Below are 23,550 nucleotides of genomic sequence, written 5' to 3' on the forward strand. Positions count from 1 at the left end.
TTTTATTAAAATGATGATAGAGCAATTTATATAAAAAAATTAATTTATCCAATCTGTTTTTCAAAAACAATATCTTTGAAAACCTGGGTCTATTTTTGTTCAAAATATCAATATGAGATGGTTTTTTTACGAGGTGGTGAAGAATGAAAATTTAGAATTAACACCATAAAGTTTTATTTGAATATCAATTTTTAAAGTTACCGCTAAAATATTAAGGCAAAGCCTACGAGATAAAATACTGACAAGAAAAATTCTTTTCTTATGTAAAAAAGAAGATTTGAGCTATTGAATAAATATTACAAAATTGTAATTTTAATAAAACTAAAAATAATTCGATCGTATGTATTTATTAAATAAATTAAATATGATAAATATATAAAATAATTGCAAATAAATTTAAAATAGGCGGTGCTATAATGTAGTCAAAATAAAATAATAGATGGTAGCATATGTCCAAAATAAATGTAAATAATAGTAAAATAAATATGCATCAGATAGCAGCATCGAGCACGAACGACAGACGAAGGCATCCGGGAACTTCGCCATATAGACATGGCGGGCATTAACTGTAGTGAATGACGACAAATTGATAGAAAAATATTGTTAAAAGAAGTGTTTTTATGGTGAATGTAACTGTTATTAAAACACAGATTAATGTCGTATATTATTGAGGATAGATAAAAATGCAGAATGTAGCACAAGGAGCCGTCGCAGATAATCAAAAACAGGATCAAGTGAATGGACAGCACGGTGTAATAAAATCGTCTACTCCCCAATCCAACATATCGAGTCCAACAAAATCTGAAACTGAAACATTTTCAGAACAGCCGCGATTTATGTCAGATTCATCGGAAAGTGAAGAGGATAGCGTTTCTGAGGTAGGTGTTTAGTTTTTTTTTAATAAATTAAATTGATATTAATGACGAGCAAGGCCTCGAGGCCCAAGTTTCAATGAACTTGCGAGAGACATCTTGTGGCAGTCATGTTTAGCCAACACAATGCCTGTCCTCAGCCCTATTATTTTAATATTTAGTTCAATCCACGTATTAAAATAAAATTTCCAAATTAATTAATAAGGTTTGTAATTGAATTTTACTTAAAAAAAATGTCAGAACTTTTTATTTAGTAAAAGTACAGTTATGTAAGCATTAAAACGACACACAATGGAATTAAAAGTGAATTGTACTACAGACATTTGCAAATCATTCTTGATTTTAAATTCATAATAAAATATATTATTATGATTTATTTTCGTTACAATATGGATTTTATTTTGAGTGCTTTAAAATTTCTAAATTATTGATTATTTTTCGTAATAAAAACTTTGCCATGTGGGTGATTCAGACTACCATCATAACTCTTGTTTTTTTGGCAGTTGTCACAGGTGAGAAAGAATGTGTTTTCAAAGTTTTTTTTTTATTGTATGTGTTTTTTTTAATTACCTTCTTTTGTTTCTTTTTAAAAACAAATTGAAATCGGATTGTGTTTTGTTTCTAAAATGTCTGAAGGCATTTAATGTTTACTTGAGTTTGTATAGTTTAACACAATTTATAGAATTCCATTGGTCTTTTAATTCGTCATTTATATAAATACTGTTGACATATTTTTGAACTTTGATATAATATGTAATCGTTGAGGTATTTTTTAATTTAGAAAATAATCTTTTCTTAATTTTTTTTTGCGTGTGTTTCTTCGAAAACTTTCCATTCGATTCATATGTCAGTTTACACTTCTTTAGTGACTAGCTAAAAGTATAACTTTGTAATGGCTCGCGAATGGTATCACATAAAATAGATATTTCTAAAATAAAATTATACTTCAATTGTTGACAAATATTTTTTATTTAATTGTTCCTCAACAAACGTTTATTTTTTTAAAACATCAGGTTGTAAACCATGATCCATGTTATTATCCGCTGTGAAACTATTCAATTCATTTTTGATTTTAAATTTATGAGAAATACAACAAAACCCATCTTTATTAATTTTTAAATCAAACCAACGACGATGACATACATTACATACTTCAAAATTCAAATTCTTTTGAGCAATCTTAAAATTTTCTGCATACATTTTAAAATTAATATCATCTTGGTAAAGATATAATTCTTTTTGATCTTGTTTTCGTCGTTTCCGATCATCACGCATTAATGATCGATTACGATCACGCTCTTTACGACCCGTCAACGTATGACGTCGTGTCATTTTATTGCTTTAATAACAATTAATTAATAACTTTAAAATTAAATAACAATTATAATTAAAATTTTTTCAATAGGTACTTGTATTAATATCACATAATTTTTTTAGTTATTCTACTTATCACGTTTTTTGTATTTTTCATTATGAAGTTTTTTAATACTTGAAAGAATCTACAGATGGCCACTCAATTAAAATTAATATTAAATGTAGCCAATTATATACATATTAGTATTAGATGTAGCTCATAGATGATGCCACTGTCTCTGCATATTTATTGATATATACATTGTAATAAATAAAAAATACTATTGTTTTTTATTTATTATTTATATATTTTTTTCTAAAAATAATGATTGATAACACATCTAGACATAAATATATTTTCTTAATTTTTTTTGCGTGTGTTTCTTCGAAAATTTTCATTGTCATTGTCATTTTACTCTACATTAGTGATAAAGTGAATTTAGGAAACGGTGTTTTAAACTTTTAATTAATTAATTAACAAGAAAATCAAGTTTTTTCATATAAATTTTCCATGAAATAAGATTAAATTTCTAAAATGGAATTATTTCAAGTTAAATTCCTAATATGATCAATAAAAAGGCTTTGGTTAGATCGAATTAAATTAAGATGAAACACTTAAAGCTAGTTCTCGAAATTTCTACCAAAAGTAAATAAATAAAATGTCGTTCATTTGGGTGAATGCAATTATTTGTAATCTAGGTCGGTTTGTGTACACATTTTTTTTTTAATATTTTCATAATCAGACACGTGTACGGAAAAATGAAATATTTATCTAAATCTAACTGAAAATTTGAATGAATATAGGGTGATCTCTTTAAAAAGGTTTCATTAATTAAATGGAAAAGTGATGTCATTTAAATTGGATGGGTTTTGGATATGTTCGAATTTTGATTATGTAGGAATTTTTATTCATCGATTTACATTGTCAGTTGAGGTTAAATGAAAAAGGTTTTCAGATCGATCAGTGAATTAATTTAGGATTTCTATTTATTTCTCGTGTTTTTGTCGTATTTGGGATTAATTGATTTAATTTATCAATTTCCATCCGTTCATACTTTTAAGATAATTACTGCAAAAAATTATTTCGTAATATTACGACGTTCGTTAAGTCAGCACCTCCGAAAATCGATAAATATATCGAAATAATCTTTTATACATACAATATTTGCGTGTTAATTTATAGTTAGGTTCTATAATTCGAAATTTTCTTTGTCTTTGACGTAAAGTTTCGAAAAAATCATCAGTTTTAGGTGATTACTGTCGATATATCCTTCTGAATAACTTATTATGTGTCCTGATAAGATTACCGTTAGCTAGTTTTTCCTAATTGATGTTGGTTTTCGAAATGGTTGAAATATAAAAATCAAGTAATATTGGCAATAATTACCGGTCTATGGCTAGATTCACACGGTCAATATTTTTGATACAATATCAGTATTGATCGTCCCAGGATTTTGAAACAATAATGTTGATATAAATTTTGATTTTTGTCCCTATTTCCTGGAACAATTCTTGTATTATAGAAATAACGTATTTTGACTATCAAATAGTCAGTGTGAAATAAATAATCGTAATTAATCTTATTGTGTATGCTACTCGTTGATAATTTGGTGACGGTCTGCACAATCATCGTTTCATGTAGCTACAATTTATACGGTTCTAAGTATCTGTCAAATTGTGACATCAGCCAATCACCTTCGACCAGGTGCCTAGAGCTTGGCCAAGGAACATGATCCTTTTAAGCCAATGTAATTTCAGTATTTTATCTTTGGGCTATAAGGATCATGCTCATAGTCCGAATAAGTTAAGTGAAATTTACTGAAGTTTTGGATGTAGCAATGCCACCTTTGCCAATTTTTACGGTTTACCGGTAAAATTCCACATTTTTTTGGAATTTACTCGAAAACTATGCATTTTAGAGAAAAAATAGTTCAGTCCAAACTTATCAGGCCTAAAATTTACGATCGATTTTTCTCATCTTTCATATTTTCTGAAAATCTACATCAATGTATAATTTTCCGTGTTTTTGGAGATTTTTGTGCATTTTAGAGAAAACATACTTTGAATAAAAGTTGTTAAGCATAAAATTTCCAACCGATCTGTTTATTTTGACTGTTCCCAATCTTTCGCCTTTTTGAAAAAATCAATATTTAAATATAACTTCTAATGAGTTCCATTAGCTTCTAAACTTTGTGATTCACTCAATATATTCAATTCATAAATTGTCATAGTATTTATAAATGGCGTAAATCATAGATAAGAATTAAATAGTTGGATAAAACAGCATCCGAATTAAATAATTTCATATTTTTTAATAATAAAAATATACATTTTTACCAGTCTAGTATGCAGTATGTAGATTTATGCTCAAGGTTTTTAATATAAATACTTTATTATTTAGCATTAGTATCAGTTCACAATGCATGCACATTTTGCATACCTCCATGTACAAACAAAAAACATGGTTCTGAGATCTCAACCTCTGGTTGTGTTTTCTAGAAATCGAATCGTATATAAATCTGAAAAACAAAGCCACTTTCGAATGATTCAAAAAATAATCCCGTATAAAAATAACACACTCGCATTCGAGGGCTTATATTTGCAAAAATATTCGCTGATGTCGAAAAGTTTTCGAAATATATTTTTATTTTTACCCCGATAATGGCGAGGGCTATGTTTTAGAACGGTAAGAATGTATGTTCGTTGTTCCCTCATGGCTTCTAAACTAGTTATCATAATTTGACTAATGAGGTATCGTTAAATGCGCCTTGATCGTCCGCTGGTTATAGGCTATGTGACGTCACATTAGATTGAATATGACGTCCTCTAGAGGACATACTCATGAACTAAAAACAAATTTTAATTAAACGATATGTTAGGTAACAAATGAAAGGACGTACTTAACACTTCTCAAATATTATTATCACGAAATTATAACCCCAAAATAGTTTAAATAAAATAAAGTTCAATTTCACAAAAATCCCGGTGACTACACAAAATCACGATCTAGAAAATATTAAATTAAAATTGTCATTACAGTCGGAGGACCTCTTTTCCGGCCTGTGGAAAATTTATTTTATCGTGTACGCCAAAAAGATTTAAATAAATTTCGAAATTTTAACCTTTGAGGTCTGTGTAGTATATAGAGGTAGTTTGACGTTTACTCATTTTTTTTCTTCAAATAGAGTTGATTGATAAACTACTGTCTATGAATAGTTGAGTCTATTTTAATAATAAAATTTTTTTAGTTAAATTGAAAAATATTTTGTGCGATAATCATATGTGTATTCCAGGAAGTAGCTACTCTATAGTCATTCAGTATTCAACTTTATTTGGAATTTAGTTCAGTGCAATGTTTGTTAAAACAATGAATAAAGAAAGTGTGTATTTACAAGCTAGCATTTACAGATAATTTTAATTAATAACACGTTAAAATTAATATATTACACATCTAGAGAAGAAAAGTAAAGAATGTGGCAAGTTTCATGTTTATTGTCGCCCGAAACGAAACCGAGATTGATAAACATCAGATCTGACACATTCTTTACTTGCTCCCGAGATTTGTATACTACTTGCCTGCTCGACGGAAGCGGAATTGTGTATTTCGCCCGAAGGGGAGAAATATATTTTGCTAAAATATCAATCTATTAGCTACAGGAAATGTATAACGTTCTTTTGTTTTGAAACCATCTTAGGTTAGATTAGAGGGACTGTCCTGGGATGAGACACACTTAGAACATAGGGTTCGTTGTGATAACCAAAAAGTAGGCTAGCCCATCCCCAGCTACTACTCTATGAACCATTAGGGGTTTTTTAGGAACAGCAAGAATGCTTTGACGACAACGAATTTCAAATCGGAGAAGTCGTGAAAGAAATACTGACTCAAATGAACCAATCTCTTAATGGCAAAAGCTGGACAGTGATAGAAAAGAAGGAGACATCGTTTCCTCTCACTCTCGACTGTGACAGCTGAGAAAAACATCTTTTATTTATCCCTTTTTTGTACAAAAATGGAAAGAGAAGATAAAATTAGGTCAAAATCTGGGTTTAAAAAAAAAATATTTTATTTTTTTTGAGTACACAAATGGCATAGAACCCTGTTTCATTTCTAATTAAGAGTTTCGAATTTAAAAACCCTATACAAGATTGTTCAATAATAATATTACCACTTATATGTATTTGAAAAAAATAAGATTAAATTAAATACGTAAAAGTGGCAACATCTTACTGAACAACCCTGTAATTATATACATTCATAGTATCCAGCTCTAATCTAAGAACCCAGAACAATCTAGAAACACAAACTATGTTACAAAAAGTAAAAAGTTTTTTTAAAAATGACAGTGACTATATTTTTAAAAGAAAATAAAGTGGCGTTATGAAGTCGTTAAGTTATCGATTTGAAGAGTAAGAGTATACCTTATAGCATGTTATGTATTATATAGGTTACTATCAAGTTATTTTTCGTTTGTATGAACTTGATACGGACTAGGCACGGTCGTGGTATTTGATTGTCATTTCAGAACGACTAGAAATTTGAAAAGATGTTAATCGTTCTTAACACCATTTCCCTATGACTTGGCATCTCTTTTCGTTTTTGAGTTATCGTGGTAACAGACAGACAGGCGAGCAAAAGGAAATAGACTAATTAGGCGATTTTATGAATACAAATACTAAAATTTTGTCGGTGCCATCAATATTATTAAGCGTTACAAACTTGGAACGAAACTTAGTATACCTTGATATATTTTATACTTACTATATACAGTAGAACCTCGATAACTTAAACCTCGGTAACATAAAAACCTCTGTTACTTCAAAAAATACTATGTTCCCTTCCCATCAGAGCCCAAAACCTTTCTAACTTAAAATACGCAACCTCTATAACTTAAATAAATAATCTCTGTATAGGCCCTTAGTAACTACATAGAAACATGTACATACCTCTATATTAACTAGGGTAGATAGAAACATGTACATACCTCTTTATTAACCTTTACCTAACATAGACCCTTGATAACTTAAAACCTCTATAACTTAAAATATTTTGTGTTTCCCTTGGACTTTAACTTATCGAGGTTCTACTGTACTAGTAAGAATGCTTTCAATAAAAATTATATAAATAAAACATTAAAATTAATTAATAACTACTTATTATTATCACTAAAATGAATACACAATTAAATATTATGACAAATATTTTTGACAGATAAATTTCAACGATTTATACCGTATAGAGCCGAATATTCGTAAACTTACGAAAGTAGACGAACAGACCCGAAAAAAATGTAGCCTTGTTAAAATCCAACCTCTTCTTATACTGTGAAAAAAGCCTCCAAAACAATCCATTCTAAAGTGATTGTTAAATACTACACCCGATTCTAGACTATATTATACACATCGAATCATAATATTAAAGTTGAAGATGACCGACCGATCATGATCGTCTCAGCTCTTAGACCGTCTCAGACCTGTTGTTTGTTATTTGTATTTTGTATTAAATAATTGTAATATGAAGATGAACGAACAGAAATTTAAATGAGTCACGTGACAATCAATTATAATAACGTTTTAATCAAATTCAATTGTTTTTAATATTTAAATTTTAATAATTGTTTTTCTTTTTTTGTTACTTTCTCACATAAATCGAAATCGTTTCGAATTTTTTACAATATTTTTAACCTTGGAATGAATTTTTATCAAATGTAAAAAATACGGCCTTAAAGAACTTGTATTCGTATATATTATTGTTTAGGGTCAGGGCCAGTTCTAATTTTTATTATGTACCCTTGATAAAAATAACTAATTTCTATTTAATTTAACTTGCTGATTACGAAAATGGCAATCAAATCTATTTTCTATAGAATATTATACATAGAAAACTCGAGAGAGAAGACTGTCAGTTAGTTCCCCTGTTTCCTTGTCATATGTCATAATCATATGATGCATGAGATTTTGTGTCTCTCCAATAATGGAAACAATATGTAGCCAATGAAATAGACAAGGATACAGAGGAACTCACTGACAGTCTTCTCTCTCATGCATCATATCGGAAGTTTTGGGACATGGCATTCTCTAGTCTAATATTCTATGGTATTTTCATATACCATTGATATACATATGTATTAAGTTAGATACTGTTGGGATATGGTGTAGAAATTTGAATTAAAACAAATATTAATTATAATTACACTTATTTCACTTTTCAAATTCTAAAATTATTTTATGAGCTGCTTTTTATCTCAAGGGCTCATTCTGAACAAAAAAAAACCCATATCTGGTTCAGTTCGGGAATGTAACTTGGAAATTTTGATTTTCACATAGCCGTCCCTTCTAAATCTTCTCAAGTTCAAGGCTTTATTCATGACTAGAAAAAATCTTGAAACTTAAGAAGGTCAAAAACCGCCACTGATTGTCATTTCGTGTTCGACAGATTAAATTTCATAGGAAATATTATTTAGGATGCCAAAATAGGGAATAATCCTGTTGTGGAATTGGCCATATTACCCATAAAAATGTAAAACTAGACTTGATACCATGACAAAATTTGAAAAGGAAATAAAAACTGATTAAAAAACGAAGAAGTTATAAGCAGTCAAAGAATGCATTCAAAGGTTGTCCATCTCCTTTTAGCAACACAAAGTTTTATATGTAATCTCTATGGCGATACCTACGTATGACGTCACTAGTGGGTATCTTCCTCTTTGTTCAATTAGTAATTTTAAACTTTCATATCTTGCATACTAGTCAAGATATTTAAAAATCAACTTCACTTTTCTATTCGTGAAGTGAAAATTATTCATTTGAAGTGATAAAACAAAATTTAGTCCGATCCCTTTTTTTGTCGCACAGTGTAATTTTTAAACTCCAAAATGTATATTAATTTTTGAATCACCTTGTATGAATAAATATTGATCTATTTCAAAGTGTAATTGTGATTCATCGTAGCTCTTCAGGGAATCAACCGATTTCAAACAAATAATTTTTTTTATTATAAAGTTTTCAAAACAGATATTATTTTTGGGTCATTTTGTATAAATAGATATTGATCTGTTTCAACGTATCACAAACAGTCGTATTTCTTAAAATTACAAATAAAACTATACTTTGCACGTTAGCTCTCTACTACTATGCAACAAAATATTATTAAATCGTGAGAAAGTTTCAAATATAAAAGAATTCAAAAATATAAAAATAATAATTTTATTTAAAATAAAAGTTGTACAAATTAACTCAAATTAAAAATATAAAAAAAATACAAAAATTTATTTTGTTAGTAATCATGTTTAATCAATTATAATATTATAGTTAATTTTAGTTGTTATTATTATGATTATGTTTTGGTACCGTGATTCTTGGCATTATTAAATATGCTACACTATTTGTACGTTTACACGGTAACATATCAAAAAAAAATTACTCACGTTAACAGATTTAAATAAAAACAATGAAAAATATTTTTAATATCAATGATGCTATTAAAGTTTGAATATGATTTCGGTCATTTGTCCCAAATGTCCCGTTTTAGGGGGGTCCTATTTACCTGGAAAATCTGGAATAACATCGAAAAGTTCAGCTTCAAAATTATTTATTATTTAAATCAATTTACAAAGTTAAAATATGTCTTAAAATCAATAGTGCCTAGTCTAACCTTTACCTATAATCTTATATATTTAAACGAGTAATTCTTGTATATATATGTCTGGAATCTTGGAAACGGCTCCAACGATTTTCATGAAACTTAGTATGCAGGCGGTTTTTGAGGTCAAAAATTTATCTAGCTAGGTTTTATTTTTAAAAAACGTCATTTTATCCGGGTTTTCATTAATAACTAAAAAATATGTCTCTTCCTGACATCTATTGGCGAGTAGTAATAGTAATACTATTATTTTTTAAAATTGATAGCAACTAACTGCTTTACCGACACTGTAACACTATGGTTAGGTTTCAGATGTTATAAAAAAAAACGTAGCACGTAGCAAGCTCGGACATCCAAGTATTCATTCAATTACATCGAAATATATAAACATCGTTTCTTAAATGTAATTGATATCAAAACTTAACCTAAGTTGGACGGATAGGACGGATAAGCCATGTCTAAAACTAGACCATAATGAAAAAATATTTACAATTTAGATTACACCGGATTAGTTGTAATCGAAATAATATGGTATGCGGTATCTTTTCCTGAAAAGCAACGCGGGTCGCGTACGCGGGTCAAATTGGCCTAGTCTGTCTGTTGTCGGGAAAGAAATGATCTGTGGAATGATTGAAAATAGGATTTCGAAATACTTTGGATGAAGGTTCGCCGGAGGTCTTTCAAAATCGTGCGACCCGGATATCATAAAGAGATTGCCGAAACCGTCCCGCATCGAAAATTGAACAAGCTTGATTTATAAATGAATTTTTTGTATATTGTTACATTTTTTTGTACGGGAGTATACAAATATTACATCAATACAAATAATGATAAAATATAACAGCATCGTAGCGTGTACATAGACTTACTTATCGTAATTAATATATTATTTCTATCTATACCTTCCATCTTTGTTTTCGTTAATTATAAGACGATAAAAGCATATATTTCAAATAAAGAAAGTATGTTCATATTGCCAATTCATTTTTCTAATAACTATTTTATCTAAAGTATTGCTATTGCTATTTTCAAACTGCCCACGATTTTATATTTTTGGGTGTTTCATTTATTCTTTTTATGACATTTAAGAGCCATATTTGTAAAAACCAAGGATATTGGAAAATTTATTTAATTATACTTGAGCGAAATTACCTGTAGTTTACAAATATAAAATAACTATAGGGTGTTTTTTTAAAACTTGACATATGCTTGAAATTCGATTAATCGAGGAAAATGTTTCAAATGAAAAGTTTTAGATTCAAAAATACTCGTCTTATGCCGAAACTGAATTCGATATGGGTTTTCAGGTTTAACCATAGCCTCAAACTGAATCATAACTAGTTATATAATATAGTTATATAAAACACTTTAAAATTTTAAAATTTTTCTAAGTTTTAAAAAATTATACTTTTTTAAAGACAAGCTATTATTGTACTTAAAGTGGGAAATAATTACTTCTATGAGCCACTCATTCATGATTATAAAAGAATTTAGGCGCTCAATTTACAATATCAAGTATGATTCAGAGGTCTTCAAGCTTTTGCAAATAGTCATGTATGAGTGACTGATAGAAAAAATTATTTTCTACTTTTTAGTATAATAAAAGCTTGCCCTTTAAAAAGTTTTTTTAAACACTGTATATATGAAATATACATGTGTTTTTATTTCAAATATAATCACCCTAAATAACTTTTAACCTGATGTGATTATTGTTTTTCTAGGAACCATATTTGAACTTCTCCCCCGATATCTAAACCGACGTGTTTTCGCTAAAAACAATAATCACATAAGATCAAGAGTTATTAAGGATGGATACTTTTGAAATGAACACACTGTATGTCAAGGTTTACTAATTTTCGTCTCATGTTTGTAACGCTTAAAATATTGATAATATGAACAAAATTTTGGTATAGATGTTCGTAAAATGACCCAAGTTTTCTATTTCCGGTTGTCCGTCGACATTATAACTCAAAAAAGAAAAAAGATATCAAGCTGAAATATCGTGATCAGGATGTAAAAAGAAAGTTTCAGTCCGTAAATGAGCAACATAGGTCAATTGGGTCAAACTGAACCGATTTTGAAATAGACAGCCCTAAACTTGCACTTAAAATATAGCTAGGAACACTCTCCATCAAATTAACTTTCAAACGAAACAAGAAAAATCAAAATCGATCAATTCGTTTAGGCGCTACGATGCCACAGACAGGCAGACACACACACACATAGCGGACAAACTTATAACACCCATTTTTTAGTTCGCGGCTTAAAAATATTGCAAGCACTGATCATTCAACACTTTCTATACAGGATATTTCAACTACTATCTCAGTCAATTATTAGTTTTCACTTGTTTTCATTTTTTTAATTGGAATACATTCTGTACATAAAATTTCAGTATTGATTAATAAATTGTGCATTTATAATTTTCAAGTTTAGAAGTCTAGAAAACAACATTTTGAGTGATAACATTTTTTTATAATTTCATTTTATTATACAGAATTATCAATATTTGGCATTGTTCCAAGTACAGTTATCATTTGATTGAAAAATTTATAGATGTAAAGCTTTAAACTTGTTGAAATTTAAATCGAAGTCAATGTAAAACCTACCACATACGGGGATATATATATCACGGCATATTGGATTTTCCAAGAGATGCTCTATCTAGCGTTTTTTTTTATGAAAACCCGCATGGTCGATAAACAACCCTGATGATCAAAACAATAGCAATACACATCAGTTGTCGTTTGATACGTGTTATTTATTGTTTCTAAGAAATCAAAATTTTATTGTTTTTTTTTTTTAATTTTCTAAAAATTTGTAGAAAAATTTCAAAAATCAAGAAAGTGGCGTTTTGTGTTAAAAAAATTAGAAAACAAGTGAAAACAAACAATTGACTGAGTTAATTGTTGAAATACCATGTATAGTCAGTGTTGATTTCTTTATCACATTACATATACCAACATGTGACACATACATAACTGATAATCAAGTATAGTACATATTATAAAATTTCCGCCCTAATTGTCGCCCTCACGGGTAAACAGTGATGTTTACGAAAAAATGTTTCAAACAAAAGTTGTTTAATTTTTGATAAGGAACATTTTTTACATTTAAACTTTTGTTCTATCTCTAACGGTTTACAAGATGGGTCCTACGGACCCAAGTCCCAAATTACCTATGATGCTCATTTACGAACTTGACCTCACTTTTTACGTCCTGAGTACGCTGTAAAAATGTCAGCTTGATATCTCTTTTCGTTTTTGAGTAATCGTGACCACAGACGGACGGGCGGACAACCGGAAATGGATTAATTAGGTGATTTTATGAACACCTATACCAATTTTTTTTTGTAGCATCAATATTTTTAGGCGTTACAAACTTGGGACTAAACTTATAATACTATGTATATTTCATATATACATGGTATAATAATAATTATAAACTAAAAATAATTGCACAAACCTCATATTTTCAACTTCTGATAACTTTTCGAAAAAAGAAGGAATTGCGTTGAAATTCTGTAAAAAGAATTAACTTATAGCCAAAAAAAAAGTGTAAAAAAATTAAATAGGAGCTGACTACGGTTTTCTTGAGATTTTAAGCTTATTTTACTATGTCCAGGATGCGATAGCAGGCAAAGTTGATGCAAAAATTCATAAAAAAACAATTTTTTTTTATTCGCCTCAATGCCATCTATAGAAGCAGAGATATACCAGAAAACGGCACCAAAATCGCCTGCAAAAGGTCGCGCGGAACGTTCTGAAACCAGAAAACTCCATTTCTCTGTTTTTTACAACGAAAGAAACCAATTTATAAGAAATTAGAATAGGTTCTTCTCCCAAAATTTTCCGAATTGATCACAAATTAGAAATTGTAATTCGAAGATATAATTCATTTTAATAAAAACCCAATACAATTTTGGTACTTAATTCTGAAAATTACATGAATCTTGGAAAAACCCTCCACCAAATGAAAAAGAGGTTTTACAAGTTTGACATCATTTCTTATTCATCAAGTTCCACAAAATTCAAGGTATTTTAATTTTAGTGACGTCACTCTAAACAGTATCTAGACTTTAGGGTGCAGTAGGACAACAATTTTTAGATAGTGGTTGCCCAAAAGCATTGATCAGACTACAGGATGTTTAGAAATTAATCAACTTTTTTCACATTTGTTCTTAAAGTCAATTTGCATGCAAAATACATTTTCGCAAAATTTTCCAATATAAAATTTATAAAATGTTACTTCTTGACATGAAATTTACGAACCATAACGAAATTTGAACAGAAAAAATTTGTTTCTAATCTATCAATAGAGAATGTGAATACACACTTTTATTAAAAAATGCAACGTGCATGTTGATTGAATGATGTAAAAGAAGGAAAGAAAACCTTCCTGGTTCTATATACAGTGTCGTAGCTAACAGATTTTTTTCAAGAAGGGATTTCGCATCATTCTGGTAAAAATTATTATTCTTACTTTTTTTTTTATCTTACTTTTTGTCTTATATTATCAAGTATAGCATAATTCACCATCAGAATTAAAAATTTATATTATTTGGTGGTCGTACATCCTTAATCTTTAAACTCATTTCTTGGGGTCATACTTACCTATTTTGTTTACATATGTACTAACAGATAGCGCTAGTGCTAAGATCTCATACTTAATCGCTTCGTTCACTTATGCACCAACAGATGGTGTTAATGAATTGACCCCTGTTACAAACGAAAACATAGACGTATCCAAAAGTAGACAAATGGTGTATGTTATAAAATGAACCAACAAAAGCCTAAATTAATATTAAAAGATACGCTACTGCTGAACCAAAAAATAAACAATAGACATCACAATCGTCATCGTTCTTGTGGGTGATTGCTTTGGCCAAAGAATGTTGTGTATTGTTTGTGACTTGTGAGTCTTACAATAGAGTTACTAGTCAGTCACAAGTCATAGTGTTATTAAATACAACACAGTAACAACACTATTTGTACCAACAGTTATAAGTGTTGTTGCTGTTAACACAGCTCAGTACTCGAACTTACTTTCTCTTTAAACTACATTTTTTTAGTCGTCTTTTCCCCGAAAATATAGACTTATGCACCTTATCGAATGTGTCAACGGGGAAAAGTGAGTGTATGTTATAAATCGCTTTTATTATGGACACTTTCGGTGGCTCCTTTTTGTTAAATTGAGCTAAAATTTGGCATATAAGGTTGTATGTTAGGCAGAAGAGTGTTATAAAAGTAGAGTTTGATTTCTGCAAATTAAATAGAATTCCCAGAAAGGATGCACATTTTTATGGCTTTGAAGATCTTCCAAATTGTGTTAGAGTGTTAAAAAACGGTTTGTAGTCTCGGCTAGTATCATAGAAGTACCTTTCGGGGATGTCAATTCCTCAACGGACCTTCGCCAGTGTTTTATGCAGAAACATCTCGAATTTTCGCTAATTGAGCTGGAGCGTAGAAAGTCTGTATTTACATTGGAGTTAGTTTCAAGGAAAAGAGGAATCACAAACTGCCGAGACCTTCTGTCTACTTTTTTATGTCGATAAACCATGGGCTGTCGCAGTTTTATAAGCTTTGCGCGCCTCTAGCTTCTGCCAGAGGTTTGAAAATTTATCTGAGAATAGAGTTGATATTAAGGAAGTATTCATTGGTATTCTTGATTCCCTCCCCCCACTCCTCCTCTCGCCCTTTGATGTAAATATTTCTTGTGTTCATATAATAAGGGGGAAATATAACCATTATGATAATGATGGAGATCTGCTGCTCACGAGTTTTTTGTATGCAATATGCAGTAATAGTAATCTATACTAAATATTTTGTTAACTTCTATGCACAAATTGTTAGTGGGGAAGTCTAAACCAGTGTTTCTCTAAACACTTGTTTGGGTGATATCGCCCCCCTTGTGGTACCTAGAGGCCTACAGGTAGGCCTATTAATTTGCACATATTAGAATATAAAATATCGAGTAAAAATTATTTATAGGTGGCGCTGAAAAATAATTGATCTAAACCATGTTAATGCAAAGATCCTTGACATGGACAAATAAAATATATTTGTATATAGAGGTCACGTGATGTTCAAATAACATTTTTATGATTATTGTTTAACTGAATTAAGAATTTGTTGTTGTTTTTTTTCTTTTTAAAATAATATTTTTCTGAATAAATTATAAAATGTTAAGAAGAGAAGGGTATACAAAAAATAAAAAATTTATTTTTAAAAAGTTCACAGAATAGAATGAATGAATGTGTAATGCGGTTGAGAAATAAATATAAATGACTGCTGCATTACCGACTCGACTGAATTTCCGGGTTAAAATGTTGTTTTTGAAGTTCCAAGGTTATTTTATTTTATGTATTCTTTGTATGTTGAAAGTTGTTAATGAATCATATTGACATTTGTTCCAGCATTTCGTGTAGGTTTAGAGTCATTCGTAGTATTTGACGGTCAAATCAGAACCACAAAAAATTCTCTGTATCTGAAGACTTTTCAGAGAGCATGAAAATTTAATTTAAGATAGTTGACTTTCGAATAGAAGTACGTCTTCCGTTTGAGAGCGCTTACGTTAGTTAAAAATACGCTAGTAAAGCAGCCTTTTTTCTGTCGGGCATAACATTCTTTAAGGTTGATCGGACATTTAAGGCAATGTTTATATAACAATTAAAAATAAACAATTGACTGGGTTAATTGTTGAAATACCATGTGTAGACAGTTTTGATGACGCAATCGTTTGTTTTTTGACGTCACGTAACTAAAGAAAGATATTCACTCTTAGATAGCCACACATTCATAACTGATAACTGATAAAATTTGCACCTAATAACTAGACTACACAGTAAACACAATCGCTGATGATTGCCAACTATAACATTTGACCCTAGTCTATAATATATAAACTTTACCATGTACCACCCATATAATACACTTTTTGCATAGAGATTTTGGTTTGTGTGTATATTGCGTTGCGAACAACCAACTCCGAAGATTACCGACCGATTCAAACTTATGTTATTTAAAATAGGGCGCATCCAGTTTCGTTGTTCATTACTAATTTAATAAAAGTTTAGTGTTGTTTTCTATAATTAATTTAATTTTCTTTATATTTCGGTGAATTTCTGCTTAAAATTATTTTGTTTTTTTTAACCAATATCTGAACTCTATCGATTTGCTGTCAACTGTGTTAATTTTAGCAAGATAAGGTTGCAGTCAAACGAATTGCATGTCTTCTATTGACACGATCAACTGTTAGTGGTTTTTCCATTACATAAAGTTTAATGGAATCGGTGAAAGATAACTGCGTGCAATTGAATACACCGACTGCGCATATGTAGCCCATTCTATTGTCTAAGCTGACAGCTAAAAAGTTCTGAAACTTGTCTGTAATATGATTGGTTCAAGAACGGAAATTCAATCCGGAGAGTTTGCCTTTGTTTTTTGTAACACATATTTTTCGGCATGGCATTTTTGATTTTTATCTACCCATTATTTCTTCCAAACTTCGAAAAACTGAATTTCTTGTCATAAAATAAAAACGGTGTCTCTCTTCTAATGCGATTTCTTTTTGAGCATAAAATATTATAGTCATCTTTTGACGTGGTTTAACTTTCGACAAATTATGGGGCAGTCAGTAAGCATAGTGTTTATAGGACCCCAAGGAACATTCAGCCAACTTAATTTAGTCAGGAGGGGTCATAGGAGTTAAGCGGGGGGCATATGTACTTCAAAATTTTTTTGAAATACTTATTTTGGCTTAAAATTGTCATCTAGAAGGTAATTTTGATCGCTGAATACGAATCTAATGTCAGATTACACGGTTTCTGTCACATATTCCGAAAATCGTGCCATTTTTTAACAGAAATTCCACTTTTTGGCACAAAAGTGGCAAAGTTATTTATCGTCCAAACTGTGTTCTAGGAGATATTTCTAGCTGCCGATTATGAATCCATTGTCGGATTACACGTTTTCTGTCGCTTCTAAAAAGTAGAATTTTCGGTAAAAAAAGGTACGATTTGCGGAATAAGTGGCAGAATCTGTGTAATCTATCTTTGGATTCGTATTCAGCGACCAAAAATACTTGGGGTTCTATAAACACGTTACAAAAAGTTTCATAAAAATCGAGGGCTGTTTCTCAACTTTTCCGCTATCGACACTTTTTCAGCTTATTCACTACTGCATTATTAAAATTTGTCCTAAAACGTTAATTGTGACATTTTTAATTTTAAAACTATTCCTATAAATTTTTCTTCCCGATTCGGTGCGTATTGCTTAACCAATTTTGAGCTGAAAATCAAAAGAGAAATTAAGAAAACCGGTCAAATATGAATTACACCTACGCACCGAGGGTTCAGTACTACTTCACAATTATTAAAATTATTTCTTCACCAATTAAATTTGTTTCATTCACTTCAGAATTCTTATCGCGCGTCCTACCCACACTTGACCACTTTTTATGCTATGTTTTTCTACTTTGCACTTTAATCAGATCAAGTTTGACGCTTGTGTACGCATTACCATTTTTACGTTATACAGTTCAAATCTCAATATCTACCGGATTTTATCCAATTGATTTTAGACTTTTTCTTTAGACTAAGTAATTTAATTAAATGAAGTTACTTCACTTTCATCTCAATAAAATTTTACTTTTTTAAACACGAAAGGAACCAACAACATGCATCGAAGGCTGGGAAATAAAAATACACAATGTTTACAAAACAATTTCAAACTAAAATAAAATTCCACTTTTTTTTTTTAAATATTATTAAACCATTTATTTTGCAATGCAGATATTCAACAACAAGTTTATAAACAACAATATTTATTATTATAATAACATTGCAAATACAACCCGTTAAAAAAGCAACAATACAATCAAAGCTTTTTCACTTGTCTTAATGAGAATAAAGGAGAGGCAAAAGCTTGGCATGTTGACCTTTTTATTGACTTCTAATTAATCTACCGCGCACATTCTACCATGCATTATCGAACCTAAAAGACTCCTTAACGAAAGACAAAACTCCAATTTTTATTTCCGGCCGAAGGTTAGATATCTCATGGGCAAGTCTATCGATCGCGATTGTAATGATGCTCTTGTTCTGCTGTGTCCTGATACCTTTTTTTATTATTACCTTGAATGGTAATGCATTTTAGTGCCTTGAATTTGGTCTTGGGAAAAGCTTGAGGCGCCCAGGCGGAAATCGAATGCAAAAACAAAAAATGTTTCGGTCAAAAAGAGAATAAAATTGCAATAGAAGTTTATACAATCCAGATTTTCCATATTTTTGCCAGGTCCTTGCTTAAAATAATTTTTGAGATTTTATTTTTTTGACACCTGTGACCTGATAGCATCGAACGTTGAACAAAATGATCATAATTTATATATATATTTGATGATTATAATAATTTAAATTTATTTAAAATATGAACACAACACATTTTAAATTTTGAATAAAATATTTTTAGCGTATCTTTATTTAAATTTTAAATATTTTGATTTTAATAATAATTATTAATTATAATAATATAATAAATTTATCAAAATTCATATTTTACATACATAAATATTACATATGTTTGCTGATTATAATATTTGTTTTTATATAAATTAAACATTTATTTTTTTTTTATTATTACACCCTGTATATATAACAGTGGCGGATTAGTATTTTATAACAACTAGTGTTGACTTGTTCAGTTTATAAATTATATGAAATATGTCAAGGTATACTTAATTTAGTCCCAAGTTTGTAACGATTAAAAATATTGATGCTAAAATTTGTATAGCGTGCTCAGGACGTAAAACTAGAGATCGAGTTCGTAAATGAGCAAACATAGGTCAACTGGGTCTTGCGTCCGAAGGAGCCATTTTGTAAATCGTGAGAGATAGAAATAAAAGTTTAAATGTAAAAAATGTCCTTTATACAAAAGTAAACAACTTTTGTTTGAAAATTTTTTCGTAAACATCACTTATTTTTCCTCCACACATGCAAAATTTTTTTTTTGTAGATACGCCACTGTACAATTGTGCCTTTGTATTACCATTTTGTGTTATCGATTTGTAACACAAATATTCAAATATGTCACTTCCTGTATTTACTTTTATATTCAAAGCACCCTGTACATAAAACAGTGACGGATATTCAATTTTTAAACAGTAAATATATTTCACAAATTGTTTTATCATAGTCAAAAATTGAAATTTAAACCTTGGTTTGAAAAATAAAGCAAGTATAAAAAAGTTTTGAAGTCAAATTTTAGGTTGAACAAGTGAAAACAAACAATTGACTGAGTTAATTGTTGAAATACCATGCATAGTCAGTGTTGATTACTTTATGACATAACACACACATACATGTGACACATACATAACTGATAATCAAGTTTTTATATTATAAAATTTCCGCCTAATTGGCGTCCTCACGGGTAAATAGTGATGTTTACGAAAAAATGTTTCAAACAAAAGTTGTTTAATTTTTGATAAGGAACAGTTTTTACATTTAATTCTATCTCTAACGGTTTACAAGATGGGTCTACGGACCCAAGACCCAATTGACCTATGATGCTCATTTACGAACTTGACCTCTCTTTTTACGTCCTGATTACGCTGTAAAAATTTCAGCTCGATATCTTTTTTCGTTTTTGAGTTATCGTGTCCACAGACGGACGGACAACCGGAAATGGACTAATTAGGTGATTTAGTGAACACCTATGACAAAATTTTTTTCCTAGCATCATTATTTTTAAGCGTTACAAACTTGGGACTAAACTTAATATACATACTATGTATATTTCATATATACATGGTATAAAAAGAGTGCAAAAAAAATATCTTAAAAAAGCGTGGCCACAAACGAAAAACCGGTAATTGTCTTGTAAATGGTCCATAATTTTTATATCTTTTTGGGTTTTTTTTCTATAACCTCAGGTAATGGGTATCCCAATCACAATTATACTTTGAATAAATTTTTTGATTTTTCCGATATTTGATTTTTGGTTTTTTTTTTAATTTCGATACTCTTAAAGTTAATCGCGGACAGTACACTGTAATTTTTTTTTAACAGAAAGTAAATATAGTTCGTGGGGACCTCAAGGGTCGCACCGGACTTGTCTAAACTTAACTACCCAAGGCTTATGTAAACTGAATTCCACGTACTTGTTTAAAATTTTAATAAATGCAATGCTAAATTTTTCCATGACGAATTATTATTAATGCTAGAATATGATTTATTCTGGTTAAAATAGAAATTCGCAGAAGTTCATTGATTTTGTATGCTAATTTGATATTATTATATAAAATTGATGAATATAGTTTTTGAATTAACTTAACGAATGGATATTTACATTAAATTTATATTTAAAACAAGTGAAAACAAACAATTGACTGAGTTAATTGTTGAAATACCATGCATAAATGGTGTTGATTACTCTATCACATTGCACATACATATACAATTTATATAATACATACTATACAATTTACGCCTAATTTGCGCCCTCGCGGGTAAACAGTGATGTTTACGAAAAAATGTTTCAAACACAAGTTGTTTATTTTTTGATAAGGAACATTTTTTATATTTAAACTTTTGTTCTATCTCTAACGGTTTACAAGATGGGTCATACGAACCCATAGGTCAAGACCCAATTGACCTATGTTGCTCATTTACGAACTCGACCTCACTTTTTACGTCCTGAGTACGCTGTAAAAATTTTAGCTTGATATCTTTTTTCGTTTTTGAGTTATCGTGCCCACAGACGGACAACCGGAAATGGACTAACTGGGTGATTTTATAAACACCTATACCAAAATTTTGTTCGTAGCATCAATATTTTTAAGCGTTACAAACTTGGGACCAAACTTAGTATACCTTTATATATTTCTTATGTACATGGTACAGTAGAATCTCGATAACTTAAACCTCGGTAACATAAAAACCTCTGTTACTTCAAAAAATACTATGTTCCCTTCCCATCAGAGCCCAAAACCTCTATAACTTAAAAGACGCAACCTCTATAACTTAAATAAATAATCTCTGTATAGGCCCTCAGTAACTACATAGAAACATGTACATACCTCTATATTAACTAGGGTACATAGAAACATGTACATACCTCTATATTAACCTTTACCTAACATAGACACTTGATACCTTGCATATTACATATATGCATGGTATAATAATACATAAGGATTTGATGAAAACTATATTGATTTATCATCTATTTTCTTATTTATAATAAAGGATTTACGCCCTAACTGTTTAATAATAATTTCCCAGAAGATATAAACTTATATACCATCGAAGGTCAACGATGAGGAATATTATAAAATCGTTTTATAATCCTTAGAACATGAATTCTGGAGTTTTGAGAACATCTGATATAACGGGTGTTTCACAAATTAAAAATTTTTTTACATCATTTAAGTAGAGAAATATAGTCACTCTTCCATACAAAGTAATAAGAGTATCTTTCTTCTCACTTCCGCGGTGAATATTTACTAAACAAACACATACATACGTAAACAATATACAAACCTGTATACTTGATACAACACATGAGAACATACTGTATTTGTTCTAACCTGATTTCGCCCTCACGGGTAAACAATGTTGTTTGCGAAAAAAAAGTTGTTTATTTTTTTATAAAGAACATTTTTTACATTTAAACTTTTGTTCTATTTCTTACGGTATACAAGATGAGTCCTACATACCCAAGACCCATTTGACCTATGCTGCTCATTTACAAACTCGACCTGACTTTTTACGTCCTTAGAACGTTATAAAAATTTCAGCTTGATATGTCTTTTCGTTTTTTAATAACCGTGTTGATAGGCGGACAACTGAAATCTTTAGTTGATTTTATGAACACCTTTACCAAAATTTTGTTTGTAGCATCAATATTTTTAAACGTTACAAACTTGGGATCAAACTTAGTATACCTTGATATATTTCTTATGTACATGGTATAAAAAAGAAAAACATGTTTTTTTCAATGAAACTGACTTTTTTTTTATCAATGAAACAGACTTTATTGGAAAGATAACAGAAAATTTAATATCTATTTTTTGTTTACTAGATCTTGAATACAATGTAAACGTCACAGTCTTTTGGATTTTGATGTTTATTTATGATACAATGGCGTAAACTATAAAGACAAATAACTTTTCGAGTAATCTTAATTAAAGAGAATTAAAAAAATATACACTAGCACCAGGATTTGAACCCAGTTCTCTTGGCCAAGCGCTTTATTCAGCATTTCGATTATACGAGCCCTAAGGCTGTACCCCATTTTATGCTATTAATGCCTGAATATGATTTCGGTTATGGCCGCCACAGTTGGCGCAATCTAGATGTACAATTTTCGCAGCAATTGTGGTCGTATTTGCCAATAGCTCGCCGAATTTAGTGTCCCAAGAGGAATGGCCTTGGAGGCCAATTAACAGGTCCATTAGAGGCCATCCATAAATTACGTCACAAGTTAAGAGAAGAGTGCGTCAACAAAATGTGATATTGTGTGACAAGGGCCAGGGAGGGGAATCAAAAGCTTTGTGGATGCCACATGCTAAAATTTAAAATATTAATACATGAAATTTATATATAAACAAAAAAATATCACTAACTTGAATGAATGCTCGCTGCCCAACCGTTCCGTGCATCCGTTCACTGAGACCTTCGAAAAGTGC

At 29.9% G+C, this 23,550-nt stretch overlaps 1 protein-coding gene across 12 annotated transcripts in view; it reads left to right on the top strand.

Moving 5' to 3' along the window:
- Window positions 1-522: 522 nt before the first annotated feature.
- LOC123305567 (ankyrin repeat and KH domain-containing protein 1) overlaps window positions 523-23,550 on the top strand; it is a 52,810-nt gene continuing 29,782 nt past the window's right edge. For 8 of the 12 annotated variants that reach the window (XM_044887334.1, XM_044887332.1, XM_044887323.1 and 5 more), the window contains exon 1: window positions 523-878. In XM_044887334.1, the coding sequence (XP_044743269.1) occupies window positions 684-878 (195 nt within the window). In that variant the 5' untranslated portion in view covers window positions 523-683. The remainder of the gene's footprint in view (window positions 879-23,550) is intronic. The other 4 variants (XM_044887330.1, XM_044887331.1, XM_044887326.1 and 1 more) reach the window with 1 other exon arrangement.

The sequence above is a fragment of the Chrysoperla carnea genome, chromosome 1 (genome assembly GCF_905475395.1).
Source record: "Chrysoperla carnea chromosome 1, inChrCarn1.1, whole genome shotgun sequence".
Taxonomy (NCBI): Eukaryota; Metazoa; Arthropoda; class Insecta; order Neuroptera; family Chrysopidae; genus Chrysoperla; species Chrysoperla carnea.